Source organism: Lathyrus oleraceus, chromosome 2 (genome assembly GCF_024323335.1).
Source record: "Lathyrus oleraceus cultivar Zhongwan6 chromosome 2, CAAS_Psat_ZW6_1.0, whole genome shotgun sequence".
Classification (NCBI taxonomy): domain Eukaryota; kingdom Viridiplantae; phylum Streptophyta; class Magnoliopsida; order Fabales; family Fabaceae; genus Lathyrus; species Lathyrus oleraceus.
Window position 1 is genome coordinate 29,254,029 of NC_066580.1, and position 17,059 is coordinate 29,271,087.

Here is a 17,059-nt window from a genome sequence, read left to right on the forward strand (position 1 = left end):
CACCCTTGGTATAGGTTGCTCAACTAGATATGGGTATAACTTGTTGTTGCACTTGATTATTAGGAACACCTTTATTGTTGGCAACTCCCGGATTTTGAACTACCCCAACTGCTTGGATATGAGGAACTGGTTGAATGAGGGTTTGAGGATTACCAAAGAAATCAGCAATTCGACCCATTTGATATGCTAATTGTTGGTAACTATGTTTGGTATTTTTGATCAAATGATTGAATATAATACCAATTTATTGGGTAAGCATGTTAACCATATCATGGTTACTATAATCCATTAGTTTCCTTACAACCAAGAGAGAATTGGTAATTAAAGGAGGTATAACATGAGGGAAATATCCTAATCCTCATTGAGGTTGACCCATCCGACTAGGGTTATTTATGGCAGATCCTGGCGCCACGTATTGATTAACAGAAGATGCAACAACCATTGCATTATCTGCATACATCAACACTTTAGTCTGTAGACATGTCATCAATGCAGTTGGCATGCCATATGGACACTCTCTACCACCTAGGGGAAATGTGTAACCTGGAAGGAAGGAATTCCTAGTGCCTCTTATAATAGTTTGTGTAACCATGGGAGTAGCATGAGAACTGAATGGTTGTGGTGGGGGTATTATCGTCCCTGATGTTGTAGTCGAAACTAACGTTTGATTCATGGAGGAAGCAGTTACTCCAACAGTTGCTGAAGTCCTTACACCACCAATTGCCATTCTGATTAAATTTGCTTTTGCATTTAAAGTGTCACTCTGGGGAGGGGGAACTCCTTGAGGGGATGAATTTTTTAATGATTTGCGTGACATATTAAGGAACTTGCTACTCCTCACATGAATAACATTTCAAATGCATATATAGTGTATGTCATATTGTGTACTCGACTAAATGTCTAGTATGTGTTGATCACGATGAGCATGTACCAGTCTGATGTCGGTGATAGTCATTGGGTTGTTGTCAAGAATATCCTTAAGTACTTGATAAGAACTATGGATTCATTCTTGTTGTATAAGGTTAGGAATAGTTTGTTGTAATAGATTACACCAATGCTACATTTAAATAGATAAAGATGATTTTCGATTGCAATCTGATCATGTGTTTTGTTTAAATATAGTGATATGAGCGGAAAGTATTCAAAGTACCGTCAAATTTATTTTAAATAAGACAATTTATAAAATCGATTTAATGGGATAAGGGTGATCTATATGGAGTTCTCCCCGCCTACATATACTTAAGTAATATATATATATATATATATATTAAATATGTGATTTAATATTTTCGTCAACAATCCGAGAATCTATAGGATGACACAACATTAATTCATATTGTTAAGAAAATCCAGAGAATTTAACCGAACCACATAATCAAATTGAATTGTTGTTAAATGATTGAACAATTCCTTCTGGTTAATGAATCAAACCAGTCTTTTCCAAACAATTCAGTAGGCGAACCTTAACCAAACTAACCCGCAATTAATTAACCAAATATATATGGTATTCATGGTACGGTTCATTCAGGAAACTAAACCACCATTAACTAAACCGCAATTGATTAACCAAACCTAACCATTTGTTAACTTTAATATTAGTTTAATTTTTCCAAATGATTCGGTTCGGTTTGGTTTGGTACACCAAACCAATGATTCGGTTCGGTTTGGTTCGGGGATAATCAGAACAATTCAGTTTAGCTATTTAATTTTTTGTTATAGTTTCGTTCAGTTCTGCCTAGTTTTCTGTCTGAATCATACCATAAAGAGTCTTAGTCACACATAAAGTCACACCTAAAGAAAAGATAAGCAATACATTAAATAAATGAATAAGATTCATTTATGATTTAAGGACTAAATTGATGGTTTATTCAATTTTATTGGCTTAAATTTAAGTTAACCTCTAAATTCACTATTTCTTTTGGTATTATTTGGAACATTGGATGCCTTGTCTCTCAAGTAAAAGTTGAAAGTTCCTAAGAGTGACTTGTAACATATTGAATACATTCCTCTCACAAAATCTTGGTTTTCATGTACTAGTATATGGAAAATTGTTCACATACAAGAAGAGGAAAGTGGCAGAATCATGTGAATCAGTATGTAGGAACTGATGGATCGGCCTGCACCGCATAGGCATGGATTCCTCCGGAAATATTGTAAACTTTCCTGAACCCCTGAAACAAGAAACATTCATGACCATTTCGTACATGAAATATGTCAGTTCCAAAATAACCTGACGAAATATGCATACACTTTCAAGGTGATCAGACAAAAATTATTTACCTGTGACTGCAGCCACCTGGCAACCTGCATCGACCGCGCACCGTGATGACACTGCATTCAGAAGTCAAGTTATTGGAACTAAGAACACTATTCAAGGAATTTCGCTTTCATGTGTTTGCAAGAACCTGCTAATGAAAATGAAATGTTTTACAAGAAAACAGGTACTTACCAGAACATATGTATCCTTTTGAAGATCAAATTTGGTGTTTATTTCAGGCCCCCAGGTTCCAAATTGTCGGAGGGGAAGAACTGTAAATCCCGGCAAAGACGCTGTGGCCCTGTGTGTACGATGAGAGTATCATTAAAGTCGAAGAAAGCATAAGAAATATAAAACTAGTTAAAGTCGAAGAAAATAGGAACATACACTTCTTCAGGCTCTCGAACATCAATTAACTGCGCCTCCTCGAAAAACGTAGGATCTTGAAATTTCACATGCAACTCATTAGGTTGAATGTCTTTAAGTGCCGATTCTTCCCTAACAGTTAAAAGAGCAAATTTGCGAGGCATAAGCATTAAGAACCTTCTATGAAACAAATAAATAACTACTACTATTATCAAGCCTTAACAAAATATTGAATAAATTTCAAATTGGGGCGAATCGAAACACGTTTACCATCCAACTTAGAAAACATATGCTTGGAACGGAAATACCTTTCAGATAAAACCTGTAGTAGGTGCCATCCAAAATTTGTCTTGCATCTTACAACTTTGTTTAAAGGTGCATTAAACGCAGCCTCCTCAAATTCAGGAACCTGTTGAACTTTCATCGTCAGAGATAAGCTCAATCACATAATTGTACTTTTGTACTATTGTAGTTAGTCATTAGAATTCGGGTCAGGTCTAACTCATCAACGCTTCAAGGTCGGCTGGTAACATGATGACTCCCTGCCTCTCACATCGAGCACAATGTAGGTGTTGGAGTATGCAATGCAAGAAAAGTAACAGAAACACTGTAATCGAGATGGGTTGGAACGTGCATGATGTGGGCAGTCCAACAACAAATCTAGGATAAGATCTGATACCAATTTAGGGTTTAGTTTGAATCTAACTCAACCTTACAAAACCGGTTTGTAAGATAAGAATTTCCCAAACTGTATAAGCATTTTTTACACGTCTTTACGCAATGTGAGACTAAACCCAACCTCACGCCAACACAATTAAAATGTCGGAGGCTGCAATGAAGGTAATGATGTATATTGTATACCAACTAGAACGACCTATGCAAATAGCAAATTATGGCAAACTGAGAAACCCTATAACATCATACCATTTGTCCCTTTCGAACCCACCCGAGCATTCCTCCTTCGTCTTTAGAAGGGCAAATTGAATGGTCCACCGCAAGATCACTCAAATCTTCACCTGGACACACAACAAACAACAATGATACAAACAATTTACCACGCAAAATCAATTGAACTTCACAATCCAAGAATTTGTTTTACCTCTAGCGACTCTGTATTGAAGATCCAACAACAGTTTCTGATCATCTTCTTTCACCAACAAATGCTGAACCAATATTTCCCTTTCCCCACCACCTTCAACAGCACTACTCCCAGTACTATACGAAGCTGAAAAAAACAAAACAAACCAAATATTACATAAAAAAATTAAGAAATGAAAAAAAAAGTAGGGTTTGCAAAGAAGGAATACCTGTTGATTTGGGAGGCATGATAGAAGTAAAGGGTGAAAGGGGAAGGGAAGAAGATGAGTGAAAATGGAAGGGTTTTGTGGATGAACAAGCGTGGAACTGGGAGTGAGAATATGATGAAAAAGAGAAAGAGAAGAGTGAGGGAATTGTGGAGAGTGAAGAGAGTTTTGGAATCGGCAACCCAACTCGTAACTGACAGGCTCTCAACATTGCTTCTTCCTCTTTGGATGAATCTAACAGAGACAAGAAGGACAAGACAACATAACACAGCACAGAAATATTATACACATATGTTTTAGACCTATTTTTTATCTGTTTTTTATTTGCTTAAATGTATTTTTCCCCTTATTTTAATTTTTTTAAAGTTTTTTGATTTCTTAAAAAAAAAGTTTCTTATCCTAAGTTTAACATTTAAGGGACAAAAATAAATATATATTTTAATTTTTTTTTATAGATTCGTAGTGTTCTTCAAATTTGTTAATTTGCACTAATGCTACTATAACATTAAAGTCAAATAATTTTGCCACGTCAAATATTTAAAATTTGTTTTATTTAAGAATGAGAATTGGATGCAGTTGAAGAATTGATGATCTTGAATCGATGGTGTTAATTTTCAGTATAATGGCGTGAAATGGACCTGCAAAGTTAGCACTTCAACGTTCAAGTCAGTTCAAGATTCAAGATGAGTATAGTGAAAAATGGATATCAGAGAATGTTCATTGTTTTTCGTGTGAACTTACTTTTATACCTTGGGTCAAGTAGATTGGAATTGAGCTGAAGTGGACTTCATCGATCTGAGCTTTTGGATGGCTTAGAGTAGTTGTCCCCAAGACTTTGTCAGACACTGAGAAGGTTGAGCTCTTGATAGAGTGTTGAGTTGGTTGAATTAGCCAAAAAAAAAAAGTAACAAAGTTGTTGAGTCCATAATTGAGCTCACACATTATCCTGATTCTAAAGTTGTTCTTGATACCGAGAAGGAGAAAGAGAAAAAGTATGTACCATCAATTCCTTTCCCCCAGATAGCTCTGAAAACTAAAAAAATAGATTAGGAAGATACGGATAAGGAAATATTGGATGTATTCAGAAAAGTGTCGGTGAACATCCCACTTCTTGATGTCATTAAGCAGGTCCCAAAATATGCAGAATTTATGAACAACTTGTGCATACTCAAAAGGAGATTAAAGGGAAATGAAAGAGTTAACACGAGACGAAGCATTTCAGCTTTCATTCAGCCTTTGTCTGTACCTGAAAAGGCCCAAACACGCCTGAATGTTTCATCTCTCACTCAGGTCATGCTCCAAAAGTGCAAAGATCCATGAATTTTCTCTATTCCTTGTACAACTAGGGATAGTAAATTCAAAAATTGCATGATAGATTTTGGAGCTTCCATTAATGTTATGCCTACTTCTGTTTATAAAAAACTTGATCTTTGTCATTTACATAATACAAGTCTAACCACCATTCAACTGACGAACCGAAGCGATGCTTGCCATGTTGGAGCAGTGGAAGACACACTTGTTTAAGTTAATGATTTGATTTTTCTTGCAGATTTCTACATTCTAGATATGGAAGGAGTAATTAATTCAAAGCCAAGCAAGGCAGTCATAATTTTAGGCAGGTCGTTCTTGAAGACAACAAAAACAAAAATTGACGTCGATGATGGAACAATGTCCATGGAGTTTGGTGATATTACTGTAAAATTTAAAATTTTTGATGCTATGAAACACCCCATAGAACAACATTCTATTTTTCAAATTGATTTGCTTTCTCAATTAGTTGATGAAACATTGTTTTCAGTTGATTTTCCATCATTGTCAGATTTTGATGATACTTACACTTGTGATGCATGTAGTGACATTCACATTTGTTCTGTTTGTGTTGAGATAAAAGTTGCCTTGCCGGTTGATATTAGCTTTGAATCATCCACAGAATCTTCCATAGACATCCCTATTTGCACCGTCCTTGCAGATAAAGCTCTTAACATTCCGGTCACCCGAAACAAATCATCCATTGAAAAGTCACCTTCTTTAAAGCTTGAATTTAGAGCTTAAACCACTTCATAAAGATTTAAAATATTCATCAAAGCTTGAATTTGAGCAGGAAGAGAAGTTATTGTAGGAGCATAAGAAGAGAATTGTATGGACCTTGTCTAGCATCCTTAGTATTATCCCATTCATGCGTATGCATAGGATCTTGCTTGAGGATGGAGCAAAAGAAGTGAGGCAGCCCCTTAACCGTTTGATCATTGATGTTATGAAAAATGAGATTATTTTCACGTGCACATTCAACACTTTTACTTATAGAAGATCATTTTTTGATCCTAGAATAAAAAGCAAAGACACTGATAAAAATTCCAAAGTCAATGGATATCGCCTTAAGTTAATCTTCCATGAGAGCCCCACATTGAAAGAAGAATATGTAGAAGAGCTCTCACTAGGAAAGGTTACTTGTGCAACCATTTATCCGTCTTGACTCCTCGGATGTGTCCTTTCCTTTCTCTCATCCTTATTTTATACGTGTTTCTTTCATTGAGAATAATGTGTGTCTTAAGTGTGGGGTAGGGAGTCATTTACTTAGGTATTTTCTTATTTGTCATTTACTTGTGTGTTTTCTTATTTAGAAGGATGAAAAAGTATTGTTTAGAGTGGTGTGGGGTTGAGTTAGCATAATTGTAATATTTCAAAAGTTGACAGAAAAGAAACAAAAATAGAAAAAGAAAAGAAAAGAAAGAAGGAATAAAATTCATGTTGTTATCTCATCCCTTCCAGGAAAAAAAGGAAAAGAGAAAAGCAAAGAAAAGAGAAAATTCATGCAAAGAAGTTGATGGAAAGTAAATGAAATACTCTTTAGTTCAACTCCCACAGTACCTTTCAATTCTCTTTTATCCCTTTAAATCTTGGCCTAGTACCCCTTAGGATTTATCTCACCCTTACCTTGGCCACGTTACAACTCAAATAAAGTCTTTTTGATATTCGTGTGCATGTATTTCAAGTGCGGATGTTTGATTTATTTCAAGCTTATGTTAGTGCTAACTTTCATGATGTACTTTGAGTGTAAACAGATAACTTAAATACTTGAGAGTTGAGAGAATGATATCATGTGAGGATCTTGTCACTTATAATGTATTCTTTGGTAAATTGTCCTCTAATATGCTTTGATTGTCACAAAAAGTTTCTCACTAACACCATATTACTTGAAGCTTAGAATGAGAATCTTACTTACCCCTTTGTGATCCTGGAAATCTTTGAAATTGGATGTTCTGTTTTTACTCTGCTTTGAATTTTGAATTTAGAGTTTTGCTCGGAATGTAAAGGTTTAAGTATTGGGGAATTTGATCAGTGCATTTTGATGCACACTCTTTTACTATTGTGTTACGACAATTATATACTTTCTCTTGTTATTTCTATTGTTTTTAGTATGTTTTCCAATTTTAATTTAATTTTATTCTTATTTCATTTTCGTCATTTATTTTCTGAATAAGTAGTAATTTGACATATTCTTGTTGTGCATGTCATAATTTGAGCTATAAGATGTTGTTGGAGGCGTTCTAATATGCATTGGAAATCTAAGAGGATAAGCTACATTTTTTATAAGTCAAAAGTCAATTCAGAGTGAAAAATAGTTGAATTATTATTTTTGTGCTAGACTTAATAATTAGTTTTTTTTGGGCTGAATGTACGTTTTTCGGGTTGGTTGCTCATAGGGCCCGATTTTTCTTGTACTATTTAACCTAAATCGCAGTGCTACTGCTAGGTATCCATAGTTACACGAAATTAGAAAATACGACTATAATTTCTATGGAGAGCTAATATCCAAAGGTTGATCTCCTGAATCGTGTTTCCAAACAACTTTGAGGTTATTATAATTTTCAATTCAAATTCAATTCCTTTCAACATTATTTTTGTTTTCCTTGCATGCTTAGTTCGATTTTCGTAGAATATGTTGATTTAATTTGATAGATTCATGTTCCTAAATTTAATCACGTTTAACGTGGCTTTTTCGTTAATTCGTGTAATCTTTAACAGCTTGCTTAATTTAGAAAATAGGAGCGTAAATCATAGATTATCGATTGTGCTTGTTTGATTAGTATTCTAATCGAATGGGGATTGAATGCGCTTAGGTAATTGAAAGTATTGATAAGTCAGAAACTGAATTAGTAGATTAGCTCGTTAATCTTATTCGTAATAAAATTCTTTTAATCATAATCTTAATATAAAGCTTAACCCCCTCCCCCATTCATTTCAATGGGCAGGTAAAATTAATTTGAGAGTCCTTGCGATATGACTCAAGGGTCGCTTCAATATACTACATTTTAAAACTCGTTTTGACCTATGTGTGACAGCGGATCAGTCTTGGATCATGCCCGACGAACATTCTAAAATCGGCAGCTTGACCCGAAGGGGCGTGACGTTAATTGAGTCAGCCAATATGGTGAAGTACGACTAGGTGTGGGCCGAGGTGGTAGGCATCCCGTTTGTCCTGAATATTGAAGCAACAATAGAGGTTGATGGCATCATGGTCAGCGACCCTCGGGATTGGTCATTTCTTTCGGTGGGCTCGAAGAAGAGGATATGCAACTGTTTTAACGGATGAGTGAACCCCCTTTATGAGTGCATGTTCAAAAGGATAGGGTTGCGACCGTCATTTTCTGACTTCAAAGTGATTGTCCTGAAGTATTTAAAGGTTGTCCCTTCCCAACTTCACTCAAGGTCCTAGGCTTACATGAGGGTATTCTAGTTATAGGTCAAACATAAGTCTTGGAAGCATTCACTCAAGATCCTATTTGGAGGCCTCCATACGAATCCATTGAAGCATTTGGTCACAACATTCAAACTCTTGCTCATTTTTTAATTAGTTGCCAACATCCACACCTTCACAACAACACCTTTGACATTCAGAGACACAACTTGTTTGGAGAAAACATCGGGATGCAGCATATCTAATGAAAAGAATTACCACATAACAGTAAATAAGTACTACTGCTGAAAGCATAGTTGGAAAAATGAACACATACTGATACCGAAAGTCCATTTCCGAAAAAGTTCATACACGTTCCAAAAATACATTTCCAAAAAAAACGCTCGTTTTTTCAGACAACAAACAAGATTGATGTGAGAAATGCAGCTTGAAATAAATGATCTTTACTTGAAATTCTAACTTCTTTTGCTCTCTTGGTGTGATGAACCACAAAATTGGAGATTTAGAGTGAAAACATGAACTGAGAATGAAAGAGTTTTTTGTGAGAGTTTGTAAAGGAAAACAACAATGGTTGTGTGATCATTGTGTGTTTTATCAGATTATTCCGGAGATGTATCTCCAGAAATATCTGACATGCAAAGGTGACCGACCATTTCCAAATCCCGCCCAAACTTTTGAAGATGCATCTTTGAAATTTTCAATGAACTGATCATTTATGAATATTTTCTTAAAATGTCCCGCAAATGCATCTCCGATATTAAAAAAACATTTTGTTGTGCGTCACTCATAATGACCTATATTAAATGTGTATTGGATGCGTCCGAAGATAGATCTCTAAAAATTGAAGAGTATTTTAATGTATATGATGCATTAAAAAATCCCCCAAACAATAATAACCATTACCTGAATCATGCATAAGCTCTCTTGGACAGCTTCATCGGTACATATTGAGATACCAATAGTACTAGCAATCGGAAAAAAAAACATTTTTGGTCTCCAATACTCCTAAAACAACTCATAGATTCTATATACACGAGTTGATGATTGTTGTCGCACGCTATGGTTAACAAGATTGACTTTTATTCTCCATTTATTTATTTTCTCACCTTATACAAAAATCGGACTTTTTCTATCCCGACTATTCCTTTATCACCTAAGCTTAAGCTCATCAAGAACACCTACTATACTACAACAACAACAACAAAAAAAAAAACAACATTTTCCTCTCTCCTTTGTATAGCCATCATTGAAAAATAGGCTTGAACATTCTGCAATGGAATTTCAACTCATCCTAGCCTCTCTAGGTGGAAGCCTCTGAGAAGGAAGCACTTGAGGAACAACCATTCGAAGGGGTCCATGCATAAACGAGTAAGCCAAAAACGAGAACTATGGCCCCTGCCACAAAGCCTGTAGGAAGAGAGGAGGCAACACCAAGGTATGGCAATGGCAGTGTGAATACATAGATTGATATTGGGACTGTCACAAAGCAAAACTGTATCAGTTGAGTTTCATAATTGTCGTTATTTGATATACCAACTTCTGTGAAACAACAAGCATACCTGAAAATGTGGAAGCAAGACAAGATACAACAGCGGAAGAGATTTTGAGGAGATGAAGCAATGCAATATTGAAACCAATGTTTACAATAATAAACAGAATTGGTAGCAGAGGTGCACCATCGCATCCTGGAACTAAGAAAAACTTTAGTTTTTTTTAATCATAATAATCACAAGCAAGAACACAACATTAGGATTCTTAAGCCCAATTCTTTAAATTTTACAAGCAAATTCATCGCGGATTGTAAATTGAGGCTATATAAGAGAAGAGTCGAAGGAGTTGAAGTACTTAAAGGATCGGAATTCAAACTCTGATGAAGGAGAAAATACTAACATAACTAATATACTACCACTTTTAAGGGTAAGCCTTACACCAAACGAGAGCCGTCTTATGTTTTTGAAGGTCCTGTGTAGATTAGTCATGGTTTAACATGACAAAGTAATTAGAGGCCTTATTTATCTACATTTTGACTGTGACAAATATTGTAAGAGGTCCTATTTAGCTACGTTTTAACCATGATGAATTTTGGATCCTGTGCTATAGTCTGCCTTCAAAGACAACCCTGCACCAAACTGATTCATAAAAGAAACGACAATGTGGAAACGGAAAATACAACTTACCACTTGATAGTTTACCGACATTTAGGAAGCAAGCTGCACCATCTTTGAGGTAGTTTGGTAATTGACTGAAGGGTACACCCCATAATTTCGACAAGAATGGGAGAAGAAGGCATATGAATAGTGCCTACACTGAGCGTATAAATGTACATTTAGACATACATAGGTATATATATTTGTAAACATTTCTCTGTGTTACAAAAGTTGAATATATTGTGACAGGTTGAAGGATACCTACTTGGAATGCAGATCCATATGAGTTGACAACAAACAGGTCCACAGAGCCTCCCTATTTCAGATATTACCGGTTAGTATGTTCCCCCTCACGAGAAAAATGAAAAAAAGACAAGTTTAAATAGATCAAGTTTAGCGTAAGTATGATTTGGGAGCTTTAGAGTCTCGGGCACAGATTCTAACACAGACAGACACTAAATTCGACATAGACACCAGACACCGCTAACGTTAAACAAAATATTGCATTGTCTCCACAATGCCACCACAACTCTCCCCGATATCATACATTTTAAGACCATGATTTTCAGAAATTTGTGAACGAAAACAACTCGACAGTCAAAACTTTACATACCTTAAGTTTTCTGTTTGCATCCAAAAAGATTAGCTCCTGCAAAGTAAGGAAATCTAAGTGTAAACCATACAAAAAAGTTGCTTGGAAGTTGAGGAAAACGCAATGAACTTGAGAAGACAATAATAACCTTGACCACGGTATCAGCTGCTTGAAGTAAAAATGAAACTATCATCAAAAGACTCCAAAATAAACCACCATCCTTTAATGAATTTCCAGCATCAGCTCCACTGCATTAAACAATAAACAGTAAAATAAATCGTAGTTTCTACCAGTTAGATTCGTAGCCCGAAAACTCCATGACAGGCAACTAACAAAATACTAGAGCCTCAAGAATCGAGAATGTATTGCCCTTAGTGACACTCGCAAACCGAGCCGTCACCATGAGATGATGACATCCTTAAAAAGAAACATGTATCACTGACCTTGCTACCGTGACAACTACACCCATAGTGACAAGGAAGCATCCAAATAGATGGTTGACCTTATATCTTCGCCGAAGAAAAATAATCGAAAGAAGAATTTGCCACACTAGAAAGGTCTGCATCAGAATAACTTGTTTAAATACAATAGTTTTAGAAGATTAAAATAAAGATGTCATATGCTAGAGAAATCATATAGATGACAGTAATCAAAGATAAATAAATGCTAGTATTGAGTGGTGATTAGTTTACTTGAGACAAAATTGGAATTGAAGCTCCTGAGAGAATAGCTGAAACAAAAACAAGAAAGAGCATGGAAAATTTTCAAATTAGATTCAAATTAAGATCGTAATCGTTAAGATATAGCTTATGCAACTTAAACATAACATATTGCTAGCATCTAATGACAGTTGACAACAGAAATAATAGAAATTTACCTCCTGCAGCCATTCCAGTAGCAGCAGCAAGAGCCTGTAAGAAACCAATAACAACAAATGGAGTCTTTGGCAAACTTAACATCTCATCGGTAACAATGCCGACACGGTGTCGAATACACATAATGCCAAAGTAAACAATCACATATCTGGAAAAAAAAATCATAAACAAACACATCATGATTCTTTATATCACCCCAGCTTATTTGAATTTAGATACTGACATTAGAATTTTTAATACCGTTTGAGATGACATATGAAAATAGTTTATCATGTTAAAAAGCACTGACATTAGCGTCATTGTGAAATTGATTTCAGCTTATTTTCATTTTATAGCTTATAAAAACAACTTATAACATAATCACTTATATGACAAACAATTAAAACTTTGATCAAATAAGGTGAAAAAAGTGTGAATGAAGTACCCGACGGTAGAAAGCTGTGCAAGAAAGAAAGGATACTGTTTCAAAGGAACCAAAGCCAATTTATAAAGAACTCTATTTCCAACACCCATCACCACCGTTGCAGCAGCGGCAACCGCCACCTCCGCCGCTCTATTCCCACTACTCTCCGCCACGTCATCATTTCCTACAATCCCGTCCTCCACCGCGTAATAGCATGGTCCAACCTTCTCCTTTCTCCGCCGAACGCCGCCGTACGCCACGACCGTCAACTTCATTCTCAGCGTCGTCATCTCCCGAGTAGAATAACCATATTTTATCCCTCTAGTTCCAGCGATCACCTCCGTCCGCCGGAGCCGATGACCACCGGATAGTGTAATGGCGCCGGCGTCGGGTAACCGCCGGCAGAAGGATGCCATAATTTGAAATGTTATCAATACTGAGTTTGCGAAAATGATTGTGATGTGATGTGATGTGAATTGATGAATGATTATGATCAAAAGAAGAAGAAGAAAAAAAAGAGAATGTACTTTTGAATATGAACCACAAATTGAATTGAATTTGTATATTTATTTTATGGAATTAAATTTATTAATTAAAAAAACTATATATAAATAATGTATTTTGTTGTTTTTCTTTGAATGTTTAAGATTTGACTTATTAAACTTTATTTTCCCTATAAAAATTCCTAATTATGATAAAAGTTTAGTTGGCATGCATGCATGCATTTGACAGCATAAAAAGTTTTATGTTTTACTTATTCATGAAATGAATGATTTTAGAAAAGTGATAAAAGGGTATGGGCTAATGACTGTCCCAATAACACTCTTAAATATTTTAAATAAAAAATATTAATAGAAAAACTAATTATTTTAATTTTCAAAATATTAAATATGTATATTTTAAGAAAAAAATATTATTTTAAGGTTTTAAAGAACTCGTTAACATTTTACTAAAAAAAATTAATTTTTTTAAAATTTTTATTTGAATGATTGTGTAAAAACTTTTTTTCAATATCATTGTATATAAATTAAATATTTATGATATTTCTTTTATAAATTATTTAGACCCGACTTATATTTTCTATGGTATTATGTTGATTAATTACTCCTTAATTGTGACAAAATAAAAATATATTTTATTTACATATATTTTAATTATGATAAAACATTTATGAATCTTAACTTTGTTTTAGTTTTTTTGAAAGATTTTTATAATTATACATATTTTTATGTAAAAAATTAAAAAAAAAACATTTTATAAAAATTTCAAATAAAATTATTTTTTGAATAATTATTTATAAAATATTTATATTATAAGATACTAAAATGAGTCTTTCAATTAAACAATAATAAATTTAACAAAAAAAAATTATATTTTAAAAAAAATTTAATTGAAATACACTGTCAGTTAACTTAGACGTTGGATATTAAAATAAATTTGACTTTTATTTTGAAAATCTATAAAATAATACAAACAGATGATGTTGATGAATCTACCGTGTAAATTACATTGACAGTACATATTAATTAATCCCTTTTAAAAAATGTTTTCATAAAAACTATTTTAAAAAATATAAAGAAAAAAAATATTTTTTAAAAACAAAATAAAGAGGCCCTCTATTTAATTAAATTTAGTCATGTTAAATTTTAGATTATGAATAATGATTTTTCTTCAAAAACAGTCGTGTTTAATTTGTAATAAAAAAAATATTAACATAATATAAATACATTAAATGAAAAGGTATAAAATAATAAAAATTTAAAAATATTTTAATTTTATGATTAATTTAAAATCATCACTTAAATTTAAAATATTAAATTTTAAATTGAAATGAAATGAGTCGTATTCAAATGTTGTTTCGCCTATGGGTTGCTTTATGGCACATGCCAATATTCACAATTTGACCGTTGTTGAAGAAAGAGATGGGATTCAACTTCAAATTTACTTCTTAACTTGTTTTTTTTTCTTTATTAAAAAATAATATCATTTTAAAATACTGTATTAATAAAGTATATTTTTTTAATTAATAAACTTTTATTTATTCACTGTAACAAAAAAAAGCTCACTTTTGCGTCGGCTTCTTTTGGTTCTTTTCGGAAACTCGATCTTGTCGTTTTGTTGTCGACTCCTACTTTTCAAAAACGCACGCTTGGTTCTAGGTCCATAGGAGACCAAATTGATTACAGAAGAATGAATATGTATTTTACATAATTATTAAAGTTATGCAACTTTGTATGTTTTTCCTTTTCCGTTTTATTTTTATTTTACATTTTAAGAAAATGTTTGTAAAACACGTCATATTTAAATTAACGATATTTTTAGCGATGATTTATTACTTAACGATTAATCGTTTTAACGACGATTTTAGTATTAGGGGTCAAAAGTGTGGATGAAATTTTTTAAGAAGATAATCATTTGAAGAAAATATTTTGAGAGATTAAAAACGAAATTTGAGATATTTAGGAGAACCACAAACATATTTATTATTGTCTCACTTCTCGGACTTACGACCTAGACCACACACTATCAGCAGGTACCCTTAAAGAAAATCAAAGTTCAGGGTTATGGTAAAAAATAAACACTAAAATAAGTAAAACATTTAAAATAACTCTTGTTTTAAGAAAAACTAGTTAAAACTAATTAGGAAGTAATTATTATAATAGATTGAATAATCAAAGTTAAAATAAATGCGGAAGTAAATGCAGATGTAAGGATGAATGTATTTAAAGACATGATTTTATTGAAAAACACTTACAAGAAGTGATTAAAAGAGTTGATGGCAAGCTCAAGGTTTCTCAATTGAATCTCTCAATTTTCGAATGCCATTCACCACAAACTGTCTTCTCTTATATAGAGAAGAAAAGCAGACGGACTTCAAATAAATTTCAAACCATCCTAAAATTATACAAACAAGTGGCTGACAAAGCCTAATAATAAAATACATAATCGAAGATAATATGACCCACATGACCTTTAATGAATACAACAAGTCAAAAAGTAACATGACATTATGGGCTAATAAAGGCCAACCTTAGAAAATTAATATGATCTTATCTTCTTCAGAAAAGTAATTTTATCTTATCTTCACACATCATCCTTATCCTTCGAGATCTGTAATTCCATAACAATCATCTTCATTGTCATTCAAGTGGTCAGATGTGCTGGAAACACTATCACTTTCTGATAAAGCAGACATATCGTCTTTCAATTTATTTAAAAATTCATTATGGCTGGTAGCAGCTGATAAAGTGGCTAGTAACTTAGATCGATCCATAAGAAAAGCAATATCTTCTGAACTAATATTGATATTTTGGCAAAGGTTGGGATGAGCTTTACATCAGGCTTCCAACTTTGATGTTGTTAGCAGGTCTGGATTAAACTTAATCAACCACTTAATAGAATATTTCTTAATTAATTGAGAAGCTGAACAATCTTGCCATAACTGCTCAGACGAAAAGGTCCGGGAGATAATCCAAGTGATCCAAAAACTGCAAAAAAATAATAATAAAGCCTTGTGTGAATGACAAGTAGTAGCTAAGGTAAAGTCATTGAAGGCTTTAGAAGCATAATTGGGGAAAATATCCAAATTTGGTCCAATAAGCTGAAACCATTGGATAAACCAATAGGGAAAGTTTAATGAAATATCTTTATTAAACCAAGTATGGTTAAATGGTTCAATTGCTAAGAAATTGGATCAAGCGTTCATGTAATCCAGATAATTGTATGTTTGAGGAGAGTAAGACCTTGAGAAGGACTTTCCTTCTGTCGGGGGTTGCTTCCAATCTGATGGAGATAAAACCTTAATAATTTTCAATTTGGAGAACTTAATTTTTTATTTATCATTCTCATCATATTGACGAGTAAGAGAAATATAATAAGTATCAACCAAAATAAATTCATAATATTCTCGAGTTTTTAATAATTCTTTTGGTAAAAAGAAAAATCCATGAGGGAAAATTCTTGAAATAACTTGTAATAATGACGCATCTGAAAGATAGTACATAGGCTCCAAAAGGATAATCAGTTCTTACAGATTTTTGGTAATAAAAAAAGATTTTGTACAAGATGGAGGAGTGTAAAAAGTTAATTTTGATGTGGGTTTCCTTTGAGAAGACGGAGAAGTAGTAATTATCTGAGTAAAAGATAATGGAGATAATATTGCAGACTTAATCAAAGGTCTGAGGGAAGAAGGTATTGGAGAAGTAATTTTTGCAATATATGAAGGTGATCCTAAAACTATGGATTTATTATTTGATGATAATGGAGGTCCATAATTATCTTTGGGACCATTATGTTTCTTCCTCATTTTTACCCTGTAAAAATCCTCGAGTTAAAATGTCTGGTAAAGAATTTTTAATTCCTTCAATATGTTCTATTTCAAAATCAACACATGATAGCAAAGGTTGTCATCTAGCA

The 17,059-nt window shown here is 33.5% G+C and overlaps 2 protein-coding genes across 5 annotated transcripts; both read right to left on the reverse strand.

The window, feature by feature from the left end:
- Positions 1 to 1,814: 1,814 nt before the first annotated feature.
- On the reverse strand, positions 1,815 to 4,226 carry LOC127117849 (rhodanese-like/PpiC domain-containing protein 12, chloroplastic). Its single transcript, XM_051047968.1, has 8 exons — positions 3,931 to 4,226; positions 3,723 to 3,848; positions 3,548 to 3,639; positions 2,932 to 3,032; positions 2,645 to 2,755; positions 2,450 to 2,558; positions 2,281 to 2,331; positions 1,815 to 2,171 (listed from the first exon to the last, which is right to left on the reverse strand). Exons 1-8 carry the CDS (start codon positions 4,136 to 4,138, stop codon positions 2,091 to 2,093), a joined length of 879 nt encoding a protein of 292 aa, XP_050903925.1. The 5' UTR covers positions 4,139 to 4,226; the 3' UTR covers positions 1,815 to 2,090.
- A 5,403-nt stretch (positions 4,227 to 9,629) lies between these two features.
- LOC127117850 (protein CLT1, chloroplastic) lies at positions 9,630 to 13,182 on the reverse strand. Of its 4 annotated transcripts, none has more exons than XM_051047971.1 (10): positions 12,665 to 13,182; positions 12,243 to 12,388; positions 12,058 to 12,095; positions 11,809 to 11,924; positions 11,514 to 11,613; positions 11,387 to 11,422; positions 11,039 to 11,089; positions 10,853 to 10,932; positions 10,186 to 10,296; positions 9,630 to 10,102 (listed from the first exon to the last, which is right to left on the reverse strand). In XM_051047971.1, the coding sequence occupies exons 1-10, from the start codon at positions 13,057 to 13,059 to the stop codon at positions 9,913 to 9,915; spliced, it is 1,263 nt and encodes a 420-aa protein (XP_050903928.1). In that variant the 5' UTR covers positions 13,060 to 13,182; the 3' UTR covers positions 9,630 to 9,912. The 4 variants fall into 4 exon arrangements, with proteins under 4 accessions (XP_050903928.1, XP_050903929.1, XP_050903927.1 ...); XM_051047972.1 differs by having other exon boundaries at positions 10,853 to 10,927; positions 11,035 to 11,089; XM_051047970.1 differs by having other exon boundaries at positions 10,186 to 10,311; positions 10,804 to 10,927; positions 12,665 to 13,181.
- Between the last annotated feature and the right edge of the window lie 3,877 nt (positions 13,183 to 17,059).